At 40.6% G+C, this 15820-nt stretch overlaps 1 protein-coding gene across 6 annotated transcripts in view; it reads right to left on the bottom strand.

The window, feature by feature from the left end:
- MYO9B (myosin IXB) overlaps nt 1-15820 on the bottom strand; it is a 201472-nt gene that overhangs the window by 37436 nt on the left and 148216 nt on the right. For all 6 annotated transcript variants that reach the window (XM_040321203.1, XM_040321187.1, XM_040321208.1 and 3 more), the window contains 5 exons: nt 12427-12596; nt 10155-11135; nt 6552-6618; nt 3878-3990; nt 3611-3762 (listed from right to left, as the gene is read on the bottom strand). In XM_040321203.1, coding sequence (XP_040177137.1) covers nt 3611-3762; nt 3878-3990; nt 6552-6618; nt 10155-11135; nt 12427-12596 — 1483 coding nt within the window. The remainder of the gene's footprint in view (nt 1-3610; nt 3763-3877; nt 3991-6551; nt 6619-10154; nt 11136-12426; nt 12597-15820) is intronic.

Genomic DNA, 15820 nt, shown 5'->3' with positions numbered 1-15820 from the left:
GAATATTTTATATTTTGACCCAAGTTGCGGGAAATATAAATATATATATTTTTTTTTTTTGCGCAAAGTTGTCACTAAATGATATATTGCTCAAACATGCCATGGGCATATGTGGAATTACACCCCAAAATACATTCTGCTGCTTCTCCTGAGTACGGGGATACCACATGTGTGAGACTTTTTGGGAGCCTAGCCACGTACGGGACCCCAAAAACCAATCACCGCCTTCAGGCTTTCTAAGGGTGTAAATTTTTGATTTCACTCCTCACTACCTATCACAGTTTCGAAGGCCATAAAATGCCAAAATAGCACAAAAAAAAACCAAATGACCCCATTTTGTAAAGAAGACACCCCAAGGAAACTGCTGAGAGGCATGTTGAGTCCATTGATTTATTTATTTTTTGTCCAAAGTGATTGAATAATGACCAAAAAAAATAAAAATAAAAAAATGTACAAAACATTGTCACTAAATGATATATTTCTCACACATGCCATGGTTATATGTGGAATTGCACCCCAAAATACATTCTGCTGCTTCTCCTGAGTACGGGGATACCACATGTGTGGGACTTTTTGGGAGCCTAGCCGCGTATGAGACCCCGAAAACCAAGCACCGCCTTCAAGATTTCTAAGGACATACATTTTTGATTTCACTCACACAAATCTTGAAGGCAGTGCTTGGTTTTCGGGGTCCCGTACGCGGCTAGGCTCCCAAAAAGTCCCACACATGTGGTATCCCCGTACTCAGGAGAAGCAGCAGAATGTATTTTGGGGTGCAATTCCACATATAACCGTGGCATGTGTGAGAAATATATCATTTATTGACAACATTTTGTAATTATTTTTTTTTGGTCATTATTCAGTGACTTGGGGCAAAAAAATTTAATATTCCATGGACTCAACATCCCTCTCAGCAAATAGCTTGGGGTGTCTACTTTCCAAAATGGGGTCATTTGGGGGGGTTTTGTGCCGTTTTGGCATTTTATGGCCTTCGAAACTGTGATAGGTAGTGAGGAGTGAAATCAAAAATGTATGCCCTTAGAAATCTTGAAGGCGGTGCTTGGTTTTCGGGGTCCCGTACGCGGCTAGGCTCCCAAAAAGTCCCACACATGTGGTATCCCTGTACGCAGGAGAAGCAGCAGAATGTATTTTGGGGTGTAATTCCACATATGCCCATGGCATATGTGAGAAATATATCATTTAGTGACAACGTTTTGTAAAATATTTTTTTTTTTTTTTTTTGGTCATTATTCAATCACTTGGGGCCATAAAATTAAATATTCCATGGACCCAACATGCCTCTCAGCAAATAGCTTGGGGTGTCTTCTTTCCAAAATGGGGTCATTTGGGGGGGTTGTGTGACATCTTGGCATTTTATGGCCTTCAAAACTGTGATAGGTAGTGATAGGTAGTGAGGAGTGAAATCAAAAATGTATGCCCTTAGAAATCTTGAAGGCGGTGCTTTGTTTTCGGGGCCCCGTATGCGGCTAGGCTCACAAAAAGTCCCACATATGTGGTATCCCCGTACTCGGGAGAAGCAGCAGAATGTATTTTGGGGTGCAATTCCACATATAACTATGGCATGTGTGAGCAATATATCATTTAGTGACAACTTTGTGCAAAAAAAAATCAGTTTGTCATATTCCCGCAACTTGTGTCAAAATATAAAATATTCCATGGACTCGACATGCCTCTCAGCAAATAGCTTAGGGTGTCTACTTTCCAAAATGGGGTCATTTGTTTTTTTTTTTTGCTATTTTGGCATTTTATGGCCTTCGAAACCTTGATAGGTAGTGAGGAGTGAAATCAAAAATTTGTGCCCTTAGAAATGCTGAAGGCGGTGCTTGGTTTTGGGGCCCCGTATGCGGCTAGGCTCCCAAAAAGTCCCACACATGTGGTATCCCCGTACTCAGGAGAAGCAGCAGAATGTATTTTGGGGTGCAATTCCACATATAACCATGGTATGTGTGAGCAATATATCATTTAGTGACAACTTTTTGTAAACATTTTTTTTTTTTTCCGTCATTATTCAATCACTTGGGACAAAAAAAAAATATTCAATGGACTCAACATGCCTCTCAGCAGTTTCCTTGGGGTGTCTACTTTCCAAAATGGGGTCATTTGGGGGGGTTTTGTACTGCCTTGCCATTTTAGCACCTCAAGAAATGAGATAGGCAGTCATAAAATAAAAGCTGTGTAAATTCCAGAAAATGTACCCTAGTTTGTAGACGCTATAACTTTTGCGAAAACCAATAAATATACGCTTATTGCGATTTTTTTTACTAAAGACATGTGGCTGAATACATTTTGGCCTAAATGTTTGACTAAAATTTAGTTTATTCGATATTTTTTACTTTTTGTTATAAGAAAAATCATTTTTTTTCGAAATTTACGGTCTTTTTGCGTTTATATCGCAAAAAAAAAAAAAAAATCGCAGAGGCGATCAAATACCAATCAAAAGAAAGCTCTATTTGTGGGAAGAAAAGGACGCAAGTTTCGTTTCGGTACAACATTGCATGACCGCGCAATTACCAGTTAAAGCAGCGCATTGCCAAATTGTAAAAACACCTTGGGTCTTTAGACAGCGTATTGGTCCGGGGCTTAAGTGGTTAAAATACACATCTCCCCCACCCCTCCCTTTGATAGTCCATTCTGGAACTGCATGGTATCTCACATTATTTTTTCCTCCCAGTTTTTGCTAACAATTTTAGTATTGTGTTCGTATTCTTCACAAAGATCCAAGATTTCTACACTTTACACCCGTTTTAATTGTATTGTCATTAAAATGTATGATGTTGAGCCTACCTACACTGCTATAATCCTGTATGTTAATTAGATGCAAGGCAGCCCCCCTGCTACCTTCCAATCAGGCTTTAGAAAATAGTCGTGCTCGCCCCCTTCCTTGGACTACAGGAGAGTCAGGACACTCTACGTTGCAGATAGAGAAAGGAGCTCTGTGTTAGTGGGCGTCCTGACTCTCCTGTAGTCCAAGGGAGGGGGCGAGCACGACACTCCACACCAGGGAGAAAGACTCACATTACTGTGTGGAGTTACAGACAGAAGAACAGGAAGTGAGGATTTCTCAGAAGAAATAAGGACATTTAAAAGTAAAATCGAAGGATGAGGTAAGTGAAGGAGGACTGCACTAAAGGAAAAGGAAGCTATTTAGGAAAAAAAAAATTGGACCTTTACAACCCCTTTGAGCTTTTTTGCAAAGAAGAATGGGCAAAAATGTCACTCTAGATGTGCAAAGCTGGTGGAGACATCCCCAAAAGCTGTAATTGCAGGGAAAGGTGGTTCTGAGTATTGAGGGGGGCTGAATACAAATGCACGCCACTCTTTTCAGATATTTGTAAAAAAAATGAAAACCATTTATCATTTTTCTTCCACTTCACAATTATGTGCCACTTTGTGTCGGTCCATCACATAAAAACCCAATAAAATAAGTTTACAATTTTGATTGCAACATGACAAAATGTGGAGAATTTCAAGGGCTATTAATACTTTTTCAAGGCACTGTAAACATGCTTAAAAAAATAAAAAAGAAGTTCAGTACTAAGCAAGTTTTGAGAACAAGGTAACGTGATACAGAGCAAGTAATGATACATACCATCTAGGGATCGTTTTGTTGCTAAAGGCTCCTTGGCAGAGTGAGGGAAAGATGGCTGTTCTGTGCCATCTGGGGTGAGTGGGCCATCTTTGCTGTTCTTTTTGTCAGGCTTTTTGCCCAGAAGCCTGTACAGAGGGCTCTTGTAGCTATGCCTGTGGTAAGCAAAATATTTATTTTACTTTTATTATTAAAGTCACGTATCTAATCAGATGTAGCGATATATGTCAACAGTCAGCAAAACTCTATCATCTCTTTGGCAACACTCACTTGTCTGTGGACTGTGCACTGCTGTCAGGGGGAGTCTTGCTTTCAATGGATTTCTTTTTCTGAAGATTAGGCTTATTTTGTTCTTTATCATTGTCAGCTGACAGAGGCAGTAGCTGCACAAGAGATATTACAGTGTCAGAGTGATTATTATAAAGTTAAACCCCTGTTTAAGGCAAACACTAAAGATAAATATGTATTCAGTCTCTGCGGAGGATTACTATTTATACAATTTTTTTTTTTATGTTCATGACTAAAACATAACCGCTATACAATTTGTTTAAAGAATTAAATATATGGTAAATAATTAAATATTGTAAACTTATTTTAATTCAGCAAGGGGAGATCTAGGCTTATTTTCACAAGTTTATCTGTTTATTCCTAAACTCCACACACATGGACAGAGTTTGGGGAGACATTTGTCGAATAGATCCAGTTGAAGTCCTTGATTCTCAGTAGAACTGTTCCAGACCTTCAAGCAGGGTTTGACAAATTTGCTTGGAATCTAGGAGCCAGATAAAGTTAGGAGCCAGAAAACGCGCCCCGTCCCGACAAACTCGCGCGCAGAAGCGAACACATACGTGAGTAGCGCCTGCATATGTAAACGGTATTTAAACCACACGTGAGGTATTGCCGTGATCGTTAGAGCGAGAGCAATAATTCTAGCTCTAGACCTCCTCTGTAACTCAAAACATGCAACCTATAGATTTTTTTAAACGTCGCCTATGGAGATTTTAAAGGGTAAAAGTTTGTCAGCATTCCACGAGCGGACGCAATTTTGAAGCGTGACATGGTGGGTATCAATTTACTCGGCGTAACATTATCTTTCACAATATAAAAAAAAAAATATCGGGATAACTTTACTCTCGTATTTTTTGCCCAAAAAAAGTGCGCTTGCAAGACCGCTGCGCAAATACGGCGTGACAGAAAGTATTGCAACGATCGACATTTGATTCTCTAGGGTGTTAGAATAAAAGATATATATAATGTTTGGGGGTTCTAATTAGAGGGAAGGAGATGGCAGTGAAAAATAGTGAAAGATTACACATTAGAACAGCTGTTTAACTTGCAATGCGGCCACCACCAGATGGCGCCAGCTCACAGAAGGAAGAGCTTGGGACTTCACAAGGCCGCAAAGCAGCGGCCTCAATTGCCGGCCGTCGCGATCGCGCGGCAGGGGAGGTGGGGCGCACGGAGACACAGGATCCTGTGCCTCTGTGCGCCCCCACCTCGCGATCGCGGCAGATGGTAATTGAGGCCGCGGCTTTGTAGGCTGCGGCCTCAATTACCGGCCGCCGCGGGCGCCAGGTCACAATTTCTTGTCGCAATTGCGACCTGGTACCCGGATTTTGTCGACCCCTGCCTTCAAGTATGCTCCAAGAGCACATGTATCACATCAGTCACCACCACCTTACAGACACTGCCAAAAACAAACGGAGGTACTTCCCGTGTAGGAGGGGTTATATACGGGAGGACTTCCTGTTTGATTGATCTGCCATTGCCCATTCACCAGTAGGTGGCAAATATAACCCAGATAGTAATGGCTGCTCTGTGTCCCGTGATGTACGATAACAAAAATATTTGAAACGGACATTTGATATTGATCCCAATAAGATCTATTATTTAACATTAAAGCTAAATTCCAGGTATGCATTTTCTAGCATTGTCACATTGGTCAAGCTCAGACTAATGCAAGCATGCATGTCTCATACCCAAGGGTTCCCACTGGAAGCTGGAAATCACTGTAGCAGGTTCCACTACTGCAAAGGTGGTCGCCGCATTCCAGGTACTATGCCAAGAAGCTACCATGCTGCATAGTGAATAGAGGGGTCGCTCACTCAGCATTGATACCATTCGCAGAATGCCTTTTTCTTGGTGAATGCAAAGTGTTTCCTGATTGGACAAGGTGGAAAAGTCATTATTTCCACCTCATCCTGTATTAAATGTAATTATACTATAAAATGCATACCTAAACTGCAGCTTTAAAAAGATAAAGGGATGTACAGCATATTAAAGTCTGAAATAAATAAACCAAGTCATTTAGAGATACTGGAATTCAATCTGAAGAATATTTTGCTTCACAGACTTGAGTTAAAGCGGGGGTTCACCCTGTTAAAAATAAAAAAAAGTTTTTTTTTATTAGACCATTAAATTCGGCATCGTAGCGCGAGCTACGGTATGCCGGTCTTACATTTTTTATGCCCGTACTCACTGTGCTATAGATGATTGAAGAATCCGGGGAATGGGCGTTCCTATGGTGAGAGAAGGTGATTGACGGCCGGCCCTGGCACGTCACGCTTCTCCGGAAATAGCCGAAATAGGCTTGGCTATTCACGGCGCCTGCGCATAGCCTGTGCGCAGGCGTCGTGAATAGCCGAAACCTACTCCGGCTGTCTTCGGGGAGCGTGACGTGCCAGAGCCGGCCGTCAATCATCCTCCCTCTCCATAGGCACGCCCATTCCCCGCGGGAGTCGGATTCTTCAATCATCGATACCACAGTGAGTACGGGGATTAAAAATTTAAGACCGGCATACCGTAGCTCGCGCTACGATGCCGAATTTAATGGTCTAATGATGGAAAGGAGGGTGAACTACCGCTTTAAGCATATAGGTAGGAAAAACGGACTACTGTGTTCAGAAGCCCAGGCTGGGCATTAGGGATTTAAACAATCACTAACCTGAGGAATGCTGGAAGACTGTATATCTGTTGACGCTTGTGTAGTTTCAACAATCCCCTTTGCTCTGCTAAAAAAATTTAATAAAAAACATTAAAACTATACCAAGGTTTAGAATTATAATTCTGGCAACAAAAAATAAAAATAAATTGTCAGTCCGTGTTTATACTTGTGGTTAGAGGTCGACCGATATGGGTTTTTCTCTGGCCGATGCTGATATTTCGAAATTGCGGCGCGCGATATACGATGCCGATTTTTTTCCCCTTCATCTCATAAAATCCAACCGTTGGACCCCTTTCACACTGGGGTGTTTTTTCAGGCGCTTTTGGGCTAAAAATAGCACCTGTTAAGTGCCTGCAAAACGGCTCCCCTGCAGTCTCAGTGTGAACGCCCGAGTGCTTTCACACTGAGGTGGTGCGCTGGCAGGACGTTAAAAAGTCCGGCAAGCAGCATCTTTAGAGCGGTGTATACCACTCTTTCACCACTCCTGCCCATTGAAATGAATGGGCACTGCTGCCGAAGCGCCTGCAAAGCGCTTCTGCAGCGGTGCTACACGGGCGCATTTAACCTCTTCATCGGCCGCTAGCCAAGTTATATGTGCCCCACTAGCAGCCCAATAGCGCCGCTAAAATGATGGTAAAGTGCCGCTAAAAGTAGCAGCGTTTTACCGTCAACGCCTGCCCGCTCCAGTGTGAAAGCAGCAGAGTCCCGCCTAAATAAAAAAAAATATTAAAAGTCAGCAGCTACAAATACTGCAGCTGCTGACTTTTCATATATGGACACTTACCTATCCTGGGCGCCCACGATGTCTGCACCCGAAGCCGATCTCTCCCTCGGCTCTCGGGTGCTGCCCCACCATCTTTGGTAAGGGAAATCGGGAAGCAGGCACAAAAATAGGTAATCAAAACTTTTGGACCAAAAAAAAAAAAAAAAAAACAGGCTAACTTTAATGTTTAGTTTTTTTTTTAATTCATCAAAGTGTATTTTTTCCCCGAAAATAGCGTTTAAAAAGACCGATGCGCATATACCGTGTGACATAAAATATTGCAACAACTGCTATTTTATTCCCTAGGGTCTCTGCTAAAAAAAAAAATAATTATATATATATATATATATATATATATATATATATATATATATATATATATATATATATATATATATATATATATATATATATATATATATATATATATATATATATATATATAATGTTTGGGGGTTCCAAGTGATTTTCTAGAAGAAAATACGGGATTTTTACTTGTAAGCAACAAGTGTCAGAAAAGATTTATGCTGGCCATACACTATACGAAAATTCGGCCGAAATTCGGTCGTTCAGAAAGATCTTTCGTTTTTCGAACAGTTAATGGGCACAAGATCAAAAATCGCTGGGATGTTTTTGAGCAGAAAAAAAATGAAGGACAAGTTTGGAAATTTTCTGCCGAACGAACGATAAATTTCTTTCTTTCTGCACTAGGTAAAAAAAAAAAAAACTAACCAATTCTTTTTTTTTATTATGTTCACTGAACGATTTATCGGTCATTACATGATGTCACTATCGTTTGCGCTCACGACCGAAAGTTCGGACGATTTTTCGTGGAGTGTATGGCTAGCATTAGTCTTTAAATTGTTAAACCGAGAACTTCTACACAGTTCATTGATAAGTAGAAACATTGTATTATTTTCTCACACTTGGCAGGCAACTTGCAATGACTTCTATGATACAGAAGCTATTTCCAAGTTGCGCTGAAGTTTTACATGCAGCTTTTTTCAGCACAATTGGCCGACCTCTACTTGTGGTGGATGCAACTAATGTGCATCTGTGAACGATACTGCACACAGAGCGGTCCCTTACTTCTTTGATGGTCCCCTGCAAACGCTGTCCCCCTTCTTATGAGTGTTCCCATACAGGGCTGTCTTTAAGGCAGGGCAAAAGGGGAAGCTGCCCTGGGCCTTTTTAGTGTTCTGGGGCCCAAAGCAGCTGCCTCATACTTGCCAACTATACCAGTTTAAATTCCCTTGAGGTATTAGTCCTTTGCTGTGTCCTGATATCTCAGTGTGAAGTTCTGTTACTATTGTTGTGTACAGATGACTCACCTGCAGACCCTGTGTTTACTTGTAAATACGGGCATTGATATGCAAATGGCGGCAACATTCATATGCAAATATAATCAGACCAGCAGCATTCATATGTAAATAGAGGCACTATTCATATGTATATCATAGGGTCATTTCCGCCATCACCTATACTGAACGCTGCCCACTGGGGAATTAAAGGGGCATGTTTTAAAGTCCCGCCTACAACTGTGGTCATTACAGTGTTACTAAACCCAGTAATATGAAAATAGTTCATCTGCCTGCCCACAGCTTAGAAATCTTTTATATTAAAAAATTGCTACTATATACCTTTTTGGCCGATCTGTATACCACGTTCAGTGATAAACTGCAGTTTCTCCAGTGCTGAGAGTTCAGGTAGGAGGAGATTTCCACTGCAGCCTGAATACACGCCCACATGTGTGATGTCCATATCATGTGACCTGGCTAGTTCAGCTCAGGGGCCCAAGAAATATTTTGCCCAGGGTCCAATCAATATTAAAGATGGCCCTGCTCCCACATTCTTCTGAGCCAGGTTGTGTGCATTGACAGACACACAGTGTGGCTCGGCCATGCTCCCTTCTCTCCATGCAGAATTTGACTGACCGCTGCTCTCAGAGTCTCCTGTGAGAGCAGGAAGTGAAGAGAAAAGCTGCAACCAGGCACAGCACTGGATCGATTTAGATAAGTGTTTAGTACAAGGAGCTAGCACAGGTAAGTGGGGGGGTTTACCTTAATGCAGAAAATGCATTAAGAAAAAAAATGGTTTAGGTTTAGAAGCTTTGGCTTCCCTCTCATTGCCGAGCCCAGGCTACCATTTTATCATTTGAGGTGGCCAGACCATTCTTGCAATTTTTTACTTTTTTGCCCTCTTTTCAGAGATTTAAAAGTTAGACCCCCCTCCCCCCCCCCCACACACACTTTAAAGATGGTGCTACTAATTTTGTATGTTCCATGGTAGTTGTGCAAATATTCATCAAAACTACGTTTTTAAGAAAAAACACACTAAAATTGGATTAGTGCACGCAAATACAATATACTAACAAATACGTATCCACAGAAAGCAGATTGATTAATCATCACAATCAGTACTACTCTACACTTCTAAAACACAGCTTCACTTTATGATTGTTATTGCAGTGTCTTGATCAGGAACCCATCCACAAATTCACACTCTTCCCCTGAGTGTTTTCCCCTTCATTCTAATCCCAGTAGCATGCTCTCTAAGAGAGTCAGTAATCAACAAAAAAGGTGATTGTCAATAATGGGTGACGCCAGAAAAAGTTAACTGCACTAAGCTGTCCTGAACATAAATCCTATGCCTTGCTGTACACCATCTAAAGTAAAGATGTGTAGTCAACAATGGCGCACCTGCTATACCTTGGAAAATACTTATATTACCCACAGAAGAATTTCTGTTTAACATCCAGTAGGCACAGCTTATAAAACAGATGCCTACTGTGTCCCCAGTGAATGATCTGCTTTGTTATAGCTTTAAGAATAAATCCAAACCTTGGTAGCACTTCCTTGCTGTCTTGTCGAAGATGCACCGCATCTCTATCAGGTGTGCATGTAGTTTCCGATTCAACCAGGTTAGTTTCAGTTTGCCTTTTTTCTTTCCACTTTTCTGCTTTGTTTTTTAACTTCTCGTGATCGCTGTACCTCTGTATGATCCCAACACTGGGAGCATCCGCATCCTGTGGTGTGTTTTGCTTGTTTGTCTCCTCAGACAACTGCTTTTGTGAAACCTGCTGAATATTTAACTGAAGATTTAAGGGCCTTAAAGGTTTCCCTAGATTTTGATCATTATTTGTCTTTTCAGTCATGTTTGTTTTAGCCACTTCTTTCTCTTGGTCCGACTTTTCCTCCCGAGGTACCTCAGCTACATAATCTTTACTGCAAGTATGAAGTTGTTCTTTAGCACCATCTTCCCCCTTTTCAGCCTCAACCAGTGAGGTGGATATATGTTTATTTTGCAGCATATCATGCATCAGACACCTCTGTCTCCTGTTCTCCCTTTCAGTCCTGGCAGAGGTTCTGTCTGAAAAATTAGTTTCAGCTTTGGGGCTCTGGGGTATCCAAGGATCTACATTTAATGCAATGGCATTGTCCTCAACACTTGCTTTTTGTGCTTGGGAATTGCGGTCTCCACCCAAGCTCTCTTCTTTAATAGTCCTGTTGGGCTCATTCTCATTTGGTATCCTCTCCTCCCCATCGGTTGTTTTGGAAATATTTATTTCTTTCCTTACTGGCCCTTTAGCTAGTAAAGCTTCAGTTTGTTTCACATTAGTATTATTTTCGGGGGCACTGGGTGTCACTGGCTCTATTACACTTTGTTTCAACTCAGCCTGTCTTTTGGCTTCCTTATCCTCCTCCATTTTCCTTTGTTCTTCCCTTTGAGCCTTTAACAGGGCTTGCCTCTCCTTTTCAGCAGCTTCCTGCTTTCGCTTCTCTTCTTCTGCTTTCCGTTTTTCCTCTAACATGACCTTGACCCTGAAATATAAAATTCATTGATTACCATATTGGCATGCGAGAGCAGGGTTTCTAACAACACAATTTCCATGATCCAACCTGCCAGGGGAACACAGTGTTTACTGCTAGTGGCTACAGCCACAGGCAATAATCGCATGCTTATAATCCGACATGCCAGTTGTACCAAAGTCAATTGATGGATTAACTTGGGTACAATCAGCCTGCTCTTAGATGGATTGAATCTTGGCTTGTGCCTTCTAAACGAGATGGAATTCGATCCATCTTTTGCCAGCTTAGTGATCAGCAATTTTATGTTGCAGCCCCAGGAGCCTTGAGTCCCATAAGAACACCATCCCCACAGTGTGTGTATTCATACATAATACAGAAAACATACAGATATGTTAATTGCCTTCCACCGAAACTGGCTTTAATTTGTAAGCGTTTTAAAATGGCTGTGGTAAGGACACTGAATTGTAAGCTTGCTTAGGCCAGGAGATTATACGACTCATTTTCTGCTCTCAAGCGCTAATGTAAGAGAACAAATTTTTTACATTATCCAGTTTCTGACGGGACAAAAGTACATGATGTACTTTGTCCCACCTTCCCAAGTGCCCTGTAACACTAGCTGTGATGTCAGACAGGGTTTCCCCCTTCATTCCCCTTTGTGCACGGCATCCCAGCACCGCACAAAGCAAGAGGATGGATGCTTTCATAAAGAGCTACAGAGTTAGTAATGTATGTCAGTCTCATCATAATCTGCATTTCTCTTGCTACTGCTTACCGCGGGCAAATGCTGGAAGCCAGAGACAGGCACTCACTATCAAAGCAGCTTTTTCCTTGCTGTGCCCTGTCTACCATCACAAGCTAATGTTAAAAGGTACTTTGGCCATTTTTAGGAACTGAATAATGCAATAAAAAATAATTCTTTACCTATGCTTGGAGCTGTAAACAGCATTTCTTAAACATACATATAAAATGAAGAAAGTACTGCCAATTTAGAAAAGTTGTCATTCACTATTTAAGATTGAAGAAGCTAAAAACAAAATTATTTCAGATTAAAACACCCATGTGGTCAAACACCTATTCATAGTGCAGTATCTTTCTCATTCTAAATGTAGAGTAAGATAACACAGCTGCTAAAAACCAGAGCCAGATTTATTAAGAAATGGAAGAAAATCTTAGTAATACATTTTAAAGAGGACTATGAATCCTATCAAAAACAAATCTTCCTATATTATTGATGTGCATTCTGTATGACAACATATTAAAGAGAACTGTATAAAGAATGCATTCACTTAAGTTCCTCTTTTACCTTTGTCTTTGTAGGAATCCTCTGCAATTTGCCTGCAATGTCTGAATCAACTGAATCTGCTTAACATAGATCTTTCTCTGTACATAACTTTTCCAGGCAGCCTGGATGCACACCGCTGCATTTTTCCTAGCCTCCAACCCACATCGCACACGATAAGACCTCCAGAAAGCCTGTGAAAGAAGGAAAACTATAGGTTAGTGGCACATGTACTCACGTTTTCATGTAAACACAAATGTAGAAAGAACACTGCATAGTACCAACACAAAAAGTCATCTGTGAGTTTCCAATACTTGTTAAAAATGTTATTTGCAAAAAAATATAGGATTTTTATACTAAAAATAAGTGCTAGTGTCACCCTACCTACAAATTGGCACTGCTCAGCGCTCAAGAGTAAGCAATAAAGATAGATGGCAGTAGGATGTGAAATGTGAATATACAGTATCAAGCAGCTGCTTAAAAAAAATGAATCATCAAACAAACATTTCCCCTGCTGTAGCAAATTGGATCATGCTCTGCTGGGGTTTTTTGCCTTCCTCTGAATCAACTGTGGGTATGGAGTTGGGTGTATAGGATTGTACTGTGTTTTTTATTTTGTTTATTTATTTTTTGTGCTTGAACTGGATGGACTTGTGTCTTTTTTCAACCTGACTAACTATGATATACAGTAATAAACTCTTAATAGTCCCAGAGTCCAGTGTAATACTGTAGCAGCGCTATTCTCAAACCACCGTTTGAAAGACCTCTATATGTAGTGCATATAGGAAACATTAATGGTGCAGGAAAACAAGATGTCGTTGATCATAATATTCCTTAACAAGTGCTCCTTTCACCAGGGGGTAGTCACCACGTGGGGGGATGTTCTCCCCTTTTGGGGATGCACTCACCAAAATGTGAAATGAAATCAGCATGGAACAATCATCTGCATCTGTCCTGAATATTGCACTCTCCACCACATGCTTTCACTTGTTGAGTCCAAACCGCAATTCCATATAAGGAAATAAATTCATATAGCGCAGTACCTTTTAAAAAGTTTATCAAAACCCCACAGGTACCCCTTATACAACTATGCGTACCCCAAGAAAAAAGATCTCAAGCATGTATTGTTTTACTGTGCCTGTGTTTGCTCCGGTCACCATGACAATGAAGCCGCTCTGTTGCCAGTACGTCTGCAGACTTCCTTGTTCCTGGTCCTTCATCTGAGGGCGTGACTCAAACTATCCACGACCTCTTATATATGCCCACACGTATCGCTTCTCCCGCCCATTGGTTGGCGCCAGTCACGTTTGCGTCATTCCTGCGCAGGTGCACTCGCGACCTTTGAGGATCTTGCCATATTATGGGCGGAAGTGAGCGGAGTTGTTCCCACACAGTCGCAATGATCACATTGAAGCTCATGCCAGACTAAGGGCGGAACAATCACCCGTTACTCATACGATCTTAGTGTCAGCAGCGCTCATCCGCATAATAATTAAAAACGGGGGAACCCTTACAACACACCAAGTTTAAAGGCAGGCATGTTTTATACCCCAGTACATTAAAAACTGTGCATTATATTAAATCCACATAAAGATAAATCCTGTATCTACATAAATATACAGTGAATATGTGGTTATAGTTATGTGTACACACCATGCACCTATATCATATATTGTCCCTTCTTAGGGATGTGTTTTGTCATTATACTGCAGCACATCTGCATCATATACATATAGATGTGTAATGTGTGATGGCAAAACTATATTATTAGCATACAGCACACGTGCTACTTGTAAATGTATATCTGACACCCTTTGCCTACCACCTCATATACAAGATTGTACCATAGCTGGTAGGTTAATCTTAAATCATACTAGATGAGCAATTTCGGTGATTAGGTGTGTGAAATCATAAAATTAAATTATATAAATTAGTCATATAAAATTAGGCAGGCTGGGAGTTGCATAAGACCACTAAATTAAAATAATGTTCTAAAATATTTTAAAACCTATTGAGTGTGTTAAAAAGAAGATAAATGAGAAGGTGGACTGTAATCAAATGCTATGAAGCTCAATAAAATTATAAGAATTTTAAAATTATTGAGATAAATTAAGTATCGCTAATAAAACAGTTTATATCTAATTCAATGTTAAGACTATGTTGTGCTAAAACCTCTGTTAGAAATATCCAGCGTGTTTCGCATTTTGATAATTCTCGGACTCTATGGGAGCCTCTCCAGTTTTGTTCAAGGTGTTCCACGCCCCAAAATTGCAGGCCAGAGGGATCCGGATTGTGCTTTAATTTGAAATGTAAAGACACATTGTGGTCTTTAAAACCAATCTTATTATTATTGATGTGTTCTAATATGCATACTATTAGCATTCTTTTGGTGTGTCCTATATAGAGAAGACCACAAGGGCACTTTAAGGCATACACTACGTATTTGCTATTGTAAGTGATGAACTGTTCTATATCAAATTCCTGATTGTTGGCAGGAGATGAAAACTTATCCAGGCCTCTAATGGTTTGCATGCCTTGCATTTCCTACAGGCAAAGAACCCATTTCGATCCCAGAAGGATAGTGGTCTAGTAGGAGGATCTAGCACTTTCTTTACTATTCGATCGCCATAATTCTGTGCTTTTCTGTATATGAACTGCGGTTTAGGTGGCAATACAGAACTTAATTTCTTGTCCAGTAGTAGAATGTGCCAATTTGATTGAATATAGCTTCTACTTCCTTATACCGAGTATGGAATTGTGAGATAAAACCCCATTCTTTAGTATTGGTGGCTTTGACAGTGGCAATCTGTTTTGTTTGGAACGAAGAACCAGAGGGTGCAGGCCCAGACGGAGGACGCAAGAAAAGAAGAAGACCGCAGGAATAGGAGGGATCTTCAATTTAAGCCCTGTCTAACCAACGCACAAAGAACTTAATATTCTGAACTTAGGTCTGAAATGTGGGATGAAAAAAAAATGGTGAACAAGTTTAATGTCTTTATAGACATACATAAATACATCGGGGAAACTCAATATCAAAAAATATTTTGTGGGAAGCAATCCACAGATTACCACCAATGTCTTAGAGCCTGAGAGCATTAACACCAATGTATTGAAAAATAAATCCCTGTTAAACCCTTTGAATAACCCCAATCATCAAGTAGAGGTATTCAAGGGTTTGGTGCTACGTGATCTAGATCATCTGAAACCTAAAAATAATGTAAACTTGAGACATATTCAAGAGGGAATTGATATGTTGTGTTGGAGAAACGAAAAGACATTTATTATAAGGCCGGCTGACAAAGGAGGAAGGGTGGTTATTTTAACAAAGGAGTTTTATCATGGTCAAATCATGGAAATGTTGGCTGACGAAGTAACCTATAAACTACTGGACCAAGATCCTACTTAATCGTACAAAACC

This window comes from Rana temporaria, chromosome 1 (assembly GCF_905171775.1).
Source record: "Rana temporaria chromosome 1, aRanTem1.1, whole genome shotgun sequence".
NCBI classification, from domain to species: Eukaryota; Metazoa; Chordata; class Amphibia; order Anura; family Ranidae; genus Rana; species Rana temporaria.
This window is presented reverse-complemented; position numbering and strand designations above follow the sequence as displayed.